Source organism: Macrobrachium nipponense, chromosome 32, assembly GCF_015104395.2.
Source record: "Macrobrachium nipponense isolate FS-2020 chromosome 32, ASM1510439v2, whole genome shotgun sequence".
NCBI lineage: Eukaryota > Metazoa > Arthropoda > Malacostraca > Decapoda > Palaemonidae > Macrobrachium > Macrobrachium nipponense.
In genome coordinates this window covers 15,209,977-15,220,201 of record NC_061094.1, presented here as the reverse complement: position 1 = coordinate 15,220,201, position 10,225 = coordinate 15,209,977, and the positions used below count along the sequence as shown (strand labels likewise).

Genomic DNA, 10,225 nt, shown 5'->3' with positions numbered 1-10,225 from the left:
TACTCATGATTGTAGCTTTTATCAGTTTTGAGATATTTTCATATAAATAACGATAATTGCTAAAATTTCAACCTTAGGTCAATTTTGACTCTACCGAAATGGTCGAAAAATGCAATTGTAAGCTAAAACTCTTATATTTTAGTAATATTCAATCATTTACCTTCATTTTGCAACTAATTGGAAGTCTCTAGCACAATATTTTGATTTATGGTGAATTTATGAAAAAACTTTTTCCTTACGTCCGCGCGGTAACTCTTCCGAAAAAAATCATACATGCGATTGTGGTAATGTTTGCACCATTTTAAAATTAGCCGTTATATAAAGCTTTATATTTGGAAATGTGCGCAATTTCATGCACAATACAACTAAAAACAACCCATGGTTGTAGCTTTTATCAGTTTTGAGATATTTTCATATAAATAACGATAATTGCCAAAATTTCAACCTTTGGTCAACTTTCACTCTACTGAAATGGTCGAAAAACGCAATTGTAAGCTAAAATGCTTATATTCTAGTAATATTCAAGCATTTACCTTCATTTTGCAACAAATTGGAAGTCTCTAGCACAATATTTGGATTTATGGTGAATTTATGAAAAAAATAACATTTTCTTTACGTCCGCTGCGGTAACTCTTCTGATAAAATCATACGTGCGATTGTGGTAATGTTTGCACCATTTTAAATTAGCCGTTACATAAAGTTTTATATATAAAAATGTGCGCAGTTTCATGTAGAATACAACAAAAAATAATTGAAGGTTGTAGCTTTTCTCATTTTTGAAATATTTCCATATAAATCACGATAAATAGAAAAAAACCACGTTCGGTCAACTTTGACTCTACCGAAATGGTCGAAAAATGCAATTGTAAGCTAAAACTCTTACAGTCTAGTAATATTCAGTCATTTATCTTCATCCTGAAACAAATTCGAGTCTATAGCAAAATATTTAGATTTATGGTGAATTTAAAAAAAAAATCTTTCCTTCCCTCCGCGCGCGGATTCTCCACCACAAATCTCTGAAATGCAAACGTCCCTTCTCGGAATATTTGCTCCGTTTCATATTAGGCATTTCATAGAGTTTTATATATGAAAATGTGCGCAATTTCATGTAGAATAAAACTAAAAATATTTGAAGGTTGTAGCTTTTCTTATTTTTGAAATAATTGCATATAATATAATATATATATATAAAATTTGACATTCGGTCACAACTTTAACTCTTCAGAATATGGTCGAAACTGCAATTGTAAGCTAATACTCTTACAGTATAGTAATATTCAATCATTTGTATTCATTTTGAAAGAAATTGGAAGTCTCTAGGACATATTTAGATTTATAGTGAATTTTGAAAAAAAATATTTGGTTTACGTCCGCGCGTTACGAATTCATGCATTATTTTGTGATAATATTTTCTCTGTGTTGCTTAGATCGTTTTACAATGTGTTATATACCAAAATGATCACAATTTAGTGTACATTACAATGAAAAAAAAGTAACTTGTTACCTTTAACCGTTTTGCGCACAGCGCGATTTGAATACAATTATATATGAAATTTCAGTTTTGCGCTATCATATATCACATTATTTATATATGATAATGATAATTTTTTTCATTTCTGATGGTTGCATACTAAACTTTCAGCTAATGACAAAAAAAGGAGCCAAAAATGAACTCTTATCTTGAAAACTAAGTCGCGCTGTGATTTTTTGAAAAAAATATTTTTTCCGCTTCCGCGCTCACTCTGAAACACCTTCGGCACACGGAGACAATTTTTTTTTACCGCTTCGGCGTAAGAGGGTTAATAGTTTTATCACAAAAAGTGCATTTTATGATGAAATTGATAAAAAAACCAGGAATTTGTGAATATTTCTCACCAAAAAATACAGCGAATGCGCAAATTTTCCGCAAATAATGTGGGGAAACGTTCCCGAGAGAAATCTGCAAATGTGTGAGTCTGCGAATCCGGAGAATGCGAAAACGGGGGGTCCACTGTATATATATATATATATATATATATATATATATATATATATATATATATATATATATAATATATATATATATATATATACAGGCGGCCCTCGGTTAGCGGCAGGGGTTCCGTTCCTGGCCACCGACGCCAAGCGATTTTCGACGCTGAGCGATTTTAAAGCCTACGGTCCAGCAGCACACCTTCTTTCGAAACTAGACCAGTCAAAGGCGCCGTAATCCCACAACGGCGCAATAAGTAAAAGTATATTTATGCAGTATAGTACTATAGAATTTACTGTACAGTACATGTGGGTGTCTAGAGTATGTAAAGATATAATAAAGTTTATACAGTGTACAGGTAGCTGTAGTGTTCAGGTTACGATCATTAGTCTTACGATAGTTCGATTTTATGAGATCAAATTACAATGGCCTAGCTTTATCCATCTTCTAGTTACATAAGTTCAATAAGAGAATGATGAAAGTATGGTTTTAACGTTATACTCGTTGCTTGAACGTGTACAACCATGAACAACCGAACGAGAAAACAACTTTTTTTTTTCTAAGTACAACCGAACTGGATAACATCTGTTTGGCTTGTATTTCGATCATTGTACTACAGTGCAACATTACCGTATTTGTTATAAATGGCGTTATGTATAGAATAGAACTGAGATATCTTAATGTAATAACTTTATTCGCTATAGATCAGAGATCAATATAGATTAAAGATCAATCGGGAAATATACCGTTAAATTTAAACCTAATTAATTTAAACTGAAGCTGAGAAAACTGTTCAAGCTGCTAATGAACTATTATCGTACATCGGCAACAAGGATAAAACTGCAGTAAACGTCTGCCCATCACACACAAACCATAGATAAAATTCTTGGATAAAATCATTTTAATCAAAACTACTGTGCTTGAAAGAACACATTTTACTGTTGGTTTCACGCCGATATACAAGAACGAACTTGAAAAACACATCGTAGTCGATAACTTGAAGGGGAGTTTCAAAAGCTGCCTTTTTATCATATTCTGCATAGAAATAAAAAAGGGATTTTGACGAAGGAAAAATCTATTTCTGGGTGATTGGCTCGTGTCGCCCTATGAAAGTAATCCTTAATAATCATCTTTCTAGGTAAAATATCCTAAAATTACCAGAGAAAAAACAAAATTAAGAAAATGTCAGTAAGACTGACTCTCACTCCATCTTAAAAAGAAGTGTCGGGTATGATATAGGGGCGAGCGTGGAACACTACCACGAGACAAACACCAATTAGAACTTCCTTATCAGAATCCCCCTAAGAGAGAGCCGATACCAACGGGCGATGCAGCCTCTACTACTACTACAAGAGGACGCCACGGACAGCAGCGCCCCTAGCGGTCATCCTTAAATAAAACATAAATACATCTTGTCCTGCAAGGGGGGGGAAAACAAACCATAAAAAGGGATGGGTTTCATAGGGCGACACGAGCCAATCACCCAGAAATAGATTTTTCCTTCGTCAAAATCCCTTTTCTGGGCTCAGCTCGTGTCGGCCTATGAAAGAGTACCAGAGAAACAGACAAGATGTTTAAAGGAAAAATGAAAACATATTGAAAATGATGGATAATATAAGTAATCAAATACAGCATACAAATTAAGTACTTAAACTACTTATTACAGTATCATAACAGAATGTTTTAGTAAACTTAAAGTACTTAAATGGTAGTAACAAAATCATAAATATGCATGTAAAATAAGGAAATGTTTGAATTTACTTAATTAGAACATATAAGTACAATTATATATATACATGTGTCCTACCCTAGCATAAAAATAAGGGTAGGTACACTCAATTCCATCATTATTATCAATTAATACAATTATTCAAATATGTACAAACACATTGTGACTGAAGTTATCACAGATCCAATTGGAGATTTATACAAACATATTGTGGCCTATCCTAGCATAAATAAGGGTAGGACCACTGAAGTACTATCAGTACAAGGGTGGTTGTCCTAGCAAAAAAATAAGGGACAAACCACTACAACACACAACGGCTAAGGCTATGATGATGAGTAGCCTGGTGATAGGTTGAGGCATGTTGGTTGAAGTAGGTAAAAGGAGACCTGGATTAATACTACAACTACTAAGCAGTATCATGGGAAACTATGTTTCCCGCTGCTACTGCTGAAAACTTTAAAGATTCCAAGGACTTTAAATAATGTCGTTTAAAGACTGTCGGGGATTTCCATTCCTCAGTATACTTTCTAAGATCCCTCAAAGTTCATATGTTGAAATAATTAATAGAGGTGGCTACTCCCCTGATATCATGTGCTTTTGGGATGACAGGGTTGGCTTGTTTAATGAAGTAAAGGATTTGCTGTCTAATACCTTTAACTGACAAAGTACCACCTTTTTCTCTCATGAAGAGAGCACAGAGGATCTAGAAGAAGTACGAGATAGAAAGGCCTCTAAGAGTTGATACTGGGCAGAGAGAAGGATCCTGTGGAAGTGGGATAAACCTTCCAAGGAGCCCACCTTGCAAGAGGATCTTCATTTTTGGCTAAAAGCTACGATCCGGAGCAAGTAGAACTTCTCCTGATGGGAGGAATTCCACATGACCCGCATCCCTGGATAGAGCCGACAGTTCTGCAAATTCTCGCTCCTGAGGCTAGGCTTAATAAGAATAATGTCTTCCTCAGGAAGCATTATGAATGTACAAAGATGAGTTGTCAGTATCTGAAGCTAGTTTGAGAACATCATTTAGAACCATGAAACTGTAGTAGGCCTCTGAGAAGGTCTAGTCTAGCACAGGCTTTAGGGATAGATGTGAAATAAGATTCAGTCAAATCTATCTGAAAACCTACTTGAAAGATTTTCTTCAAAGCCGACTTATGAGTGGTAATCGTGCTAGCTGCTAAACCTTTTTCAAATAAGATCTGAAAAAGGATATAGCCAAATTACTGTCATGGTTGTAGTGTTCGATTCTTCTCAAGAAAGATGCTAGTTTTCTTAACAGCCGAGTCATATTGTCTAATGGTTGACTCCTTTTATCTGATTCTAGGAAGAGAATATTCTGTGATCAATGTCAGCATCTTTATTAGCCGCAAACTTCATGAAGTCCATAAAGTTAGTGGGTCTGGAGAGTTCCTGAGGAAGCGAACACAGTCCTCATTTGTACTGATTGTGATAGTTTGGGGTTGGGGATCCGTTGAGGTCGGAGACCCAATTCCAAAAGAAGTGGATACCAGTTGCTCTTGGGCCAGTTCGGTGCAATCAGAGCTATTATCCACCCCTTTGAAGACCTTAGTTTTGTCTAGGACTTTCAAGAGAAGATTCACCTGGAGGAAAAACATAAATTCTCCTCCATTGATTCCAATCCAGCGACAGGGCGTCCGTGGCATAAGCCAGAGGGTCCAGGTTGGGGGCCACATAGCAAGGGAGCTTGTGGTTGCTTGTGAGGCGAAGAGGTCCACTTGGAGACCTGGGACTCTCCGGCTTACCCACTGGAATGACCCGACGTCAGTCAGAGACCACTCTGATTCCAGAGGACTGACCGGGGACAGGGCGTCTGCTATCACATTTCTTACTCCTGCCAGATGAGTGGCAGACAGATGCCATTTGTGTTTGCTTGCTAATGCAAAGATGGCTATCATGACATGGTTCACATGTTTGGATTTGGACCCTCCTCTGTTGATGCAATGAACTACCACTGCACTGTCCAAAACTAGCCTTAGATGAGACTTTTTCGGGGGAAGCAGTCTCTTCAGAGTAAGAAATACTGCCATTGCTTCCAACACATTTATGTGAAGCTGGCGAAATTGAACTGACCAAGTCCCTGAACCTTTTTGAACTGAGAGTATCCCCCCCCACCCGGACAGGGATGCGTCCGTGTGAATGGTTAACATTGGGAGGGGATATTGAAGGGGTACTTTCTTGGCTAAGTTCTTTACTTTTGACCAAGGCCGTAGTTGGTTGCGGAGGATCTGTGGGATTACTGACAACTTGTCTCGATATTTGGAGTTTGCTTTTGACCGCCAAATTCGATTTATATCTTTCAGCCTTGCTTTCAGAAGGATATCTGTTACCGAAGCAAACTGAAGAGACCCTAGGATTCTCTCCTGGTTTCTTCTTGACGTTTGTTTGCACTTGAGAAATTGCCTGACAGATTTTGCTATTTCCTTCCGTTTGGCTACTGGAATTGATAGATTGTGGGAGGACAAATCCCATTGGATTCCTAGCCACTGAAAACGAGATTCCGGAACAAGTCTGGATTTCGTTTTTGTTTATCTGGAACCCCAGATGTTCCAGAAAGTGAACTACCTTTTTGGTAGCTTTGAGACATTCCTCGACTGTTGGTGCCCAGATTAACCAATCGTCGAGGTATGCCGCTACCATGATTCCCTGAGCTCTCAATTGTTGTACAACCACTTCTGCTATCTTTTGTGAATACCCTGGGGGCTACATTCAGACGAAGGGCATCACTTTGAATGAGAATGTCTGACTTCCTAGCCTGAATCCTAGGAATGGGCGGAAGTGCCTGGCTATAGGGATATGATAGTATGCGTCTGTAAGATCGATGGAGCATGTGACGCTCCACGCGGAAGTAAGGTCCTTACTTGCGAGAGGGTAAGCATCTTGAACTTGTCGCAGCGAATGAAAGAGTTTTAGCTTTGACAAGTCTAAGATTACCCTTCTTTTTGTTGAGCCTTTCTTTGGCACGCTGAATAAGCGACCTTGAAATTTTAGATGTTTGACTCTCGCAATAGCTCCTTTCTGAAGGAGTTCTTCTTCCGCGTAATCTATCAATTCCTTTGACGGTACCTGATGGAATGATTTGATTGGAGGAGGATCTTGGATCCAGCTCCAGCCTAATCCTTTGGACACTATGCTCTGTGCCCAATTGCTGACCCCCACCTGTGGCGGAAGAGGAACAGCCTCCCTCCTACCTGGGGAGCCTCATTGCTGATGGGCGGGTTGGCCACCCCACGCCCTCCTCTGAACTGCTTACTCCTTGTGCCCCCCCCATTCCTGCGCCACGTGACGAAAGTAACCTCTCGCCCTACCCCCTCGGTTGAGAGTAGCCTGAGCCTCATAAGCAGGGTTAAAGGCAGGCGAGATAGCATAGGAAGTCGAAGGTTGCGATTGCTGGGGCACCAGGAGGAAAGGCTGAGTTTGCTTAGATGTAGCAGGTTGTCCTTGTTGGGTGACTGGGACTGCCTGCACAAACTGCTGCTGATGCTGGAGTTTTTTATATGGCTGGAACCTCCTACCAGCCTTCTTTGGTTTCTTGGCCAGAAGTGGGAACGGATTCCTGTTTCCTCTTAGAGGAAATAACCCCACCCCACCGTAGCTCTAAGGCTCTGGTTGAGTCTAGCAGCTTCGTGGTGGACTTCGTTCACTGCTGACTCTGGGAAGAGATCCGCTCCCCACATGCTGGCAGTCAAGAGTCTATTAGGCTCGTGCCTGATGGTGCACTCTTGAAGAACGTGCTTCCGACAGTTCTTCCTGGCTTGGAAGAAGTCAAAAGCGTCTAACAGAACCGTCTGAAATTGCGATTTTGCTAGGATTTTGAATAGCGGTTCGTTCGCGTAAGATAGCGCAGCCATTTCCGTGACGATGAGTGAGTTAAGGGACCTGCCAACCTAGTTTCGCGCATCGAACTCTGCCTGGATTAGGGAGTCCGGCAGCCTAGGTAACTTCTCACCGAACTGGTCCATAGCGCAGTCCGGCTTGAGTTTACCCTGCGTGAAAGTAGCTGGCAGGTTTTTCCCATAACTCTCCGAAGGCGGGAAAGAGTGGAGAAGTGGACTCCGACTCTCTCAACTGTGGAACGGGCTCATCCTTGAGGACTGCCTGAAGAGCCTTCTCCACCAATTTCGTGGGCGAACGGAAGAGAGACCTCCTCTTCCGTGGCGAAAATGGTGAAGGGGCTCTTATAGGCCTGGAGTTTAGTATTAGTACACTCCCAGTCCTCAAGGCAGTGAACCCATTCCCGCCCGTTGGGCGTGATCTCTACTGTAGAGGACTGACTCCTTCGCGATCTTGTCCTCCCTTGTAAGAGCCGTTGGCGTCAGCCTAGCATACCCGATGAAAGGCTGTGACAGACCCGGAGGATAGAACTCGAAGTCCTCAATCCTTCGAGTGCCAACTCCGGATCGAAATCATCCCGTCCTTAAAGGGAGCGTAGGCCGCTACTCTCCATGGATTCCTCCATAGAGAAAGCTGGCAAGGAGTCGTAAGACGGGAGTTGGAGAATCCCCGTGCTAGAAGCAGGGGATACTGGGGGAGGAGCCTGGGATAGCCCAACCATCCGATCCTCATTCTCTCTTACTCTATTCGAGAGTTCCTGGACCGTCTGTCCAGTTTGAGACAGAGAGCTCGACAATTGTGCGAACATCTGCTCAAAACGTGTTCCCAAAGCTGAGATTTGGGAACCAATCATCACTCCTACCTGCTCCATCATTCCTGGTGAGACAGGAGAAGGAACGCAGGAGCTGGTGCTTGCCACCCCTGCCGGCATAGCCGGAGAGGGGGGGCAGCGGAGGAGGCGGGAGAAGGCAACGACTCGGAGGTAGCGCGAGCTTTCTCCTTCGAAGCCTTGCCTCTGGAGCTCTTCGACTGGGAAGAGCTTGGCTTAGCCTTCACCGCGTCGGCGTAAGAAGTCGATGACTTCCTAGCCGAAGAAGACGAAGACGACTTCCTAGAAGTCGTCTTAGACAATGTCTTCGGTTCTCTCTTTCCCTTCTCCTTAGGAGGTACAGAGAGAGCGGGAGTGCGGCTAGGGATCTCGGATCCCGGAAAGCCTTGGAAAGAGGCGGAGAAGAAGGGACAGGAGAAGATCCAGGAGCGCCCAAGGAAAGACCTTGGGCGCCCGACAAACCTACCTCAACCAACAAATCCTCACTCACTACCGCCATCGGCTCGAGATTCAGGTCCAGGCCGGCGACGTCTGGAACTGACTCCTGGGCGGCTCCGACCCCCAACGACTGCTGGAGTTCCTGCTGGATGGCGGCTATCACGGGGGCGGCGGACAAGGGGTCGACGTAGCCCGTCGACTTGCCCGCAGGGAAGATCTGGATGGCCAGCTTCCTATCCAATATGTAGGGCTGGCCCTTGGCGGCGTTCTTCCCAAAGCCCCCAACCCACCCCGCTTTCAGGGTGGCGAGGGCGACTTCCCTCACACCGCTAGCCTGAAAGAAAGGCTGAATTAGCTACCAATTGCGGACAGGGTTAACCAACTTACGAACTAAGAGTGTTAGTAAATTGATAAATAACCTCATAATGTTCTTACCCCACCAACCAGCTGATCGACCAGGTCATAGCATATAGTGCAGGCCTCGGGATGCCAGACGATAGACTCGTTGAACAAGGTGGCACATGGGGCGTGAGACCTGCACTCGTCATGTCCGCAGGGGTCGTGCAGCGTCGCATTGCAAGCGAGGACCTGGCAGTTGGTAGCCTGTAAGTGAAAACGTACATGAGTACAAAGTAAACACTTACAGCCTAACATATGCTCCGCTGGTGCCGGAGCGATAAAGTTTAGATAAAAACCAGAGCCCTGCTAAAATACGTGTGGTAACCATGTTGGAAGAAAGGCTATGGCTCCGCCAGTGGCGGAGGCACAAGAATCAACCAACTAGGAGTGGTGGTAATGGAAACCACAACGGATAATGGCGGGGATGGTTGATTAACATAAATATTATAATACACAATTCATTGTAAAATATCTTAAATTAGGGTATATATCCTTAACATAGCAAAGTAACAACATAAAAGCCAACTTTTCTCCACCCGTCTACTAGAAGAGTGCGTAGGTAAGGGTAAGCTCCCTTCCGGTAGCGGGGGAGAGATATAAGGATATAGTAGGCAAGCAATCGACCATCCATAGCACCCACCCTGCCCGCTAGCGGAGCCAATATCCTATAACCAAAGGGGCCCCGGCTGCGACGGAAGGCTCCTTTCATATCGTAAAGGAGGTGGCTGAGTAATGGGTAGGGGGGGAAAGAGGTCCCGGTGAAACGCGGCGGGAGCGAGGAAAGGGGGAAGGGATGGCCTACTCCTCCCCACCTCACCAACTACCCGTATGGAGACCCGGTACCTCATAGTGGTCGCCCTATACCCCCTGCTGGCGGAACCCCCCGGCACCTCCGGAACGTGAAAGAAGGCTATGAGGTTGTTATGACAACCAAGGGGTCCCCCAGCTCCTCCCTACATCAGAGAGGGAGGGAAGGGGCAGGGAAAGGTGCTATGGAACACGTGAC

General features: G+C 43.2%; 1 protein-coding gene across 1 annotated transcript in view; it reads right to left on the bottom strand.

Moving 5' to 3' along the window:
• Nucleotides 1-8,881, bottom strand: part of LOC135207370 (endonuclease 8-like 3) — a 320,821-nt gene extending 311,940 nt beyond the window's left edge. The window contains exon 1 of the mRNA XM_064239098.1: nt 8,849-8,881. Within this exon, the coding sequence (XP_064095168.1) occupies nt 8,849-8,881 (33 nt within the window). The remainder of the gene's footprint in view (nt 1-8,848) is intronic.
• Between the last annotated feature and the right edge of the window lie 1,344 nt (nt 8,882-10,225).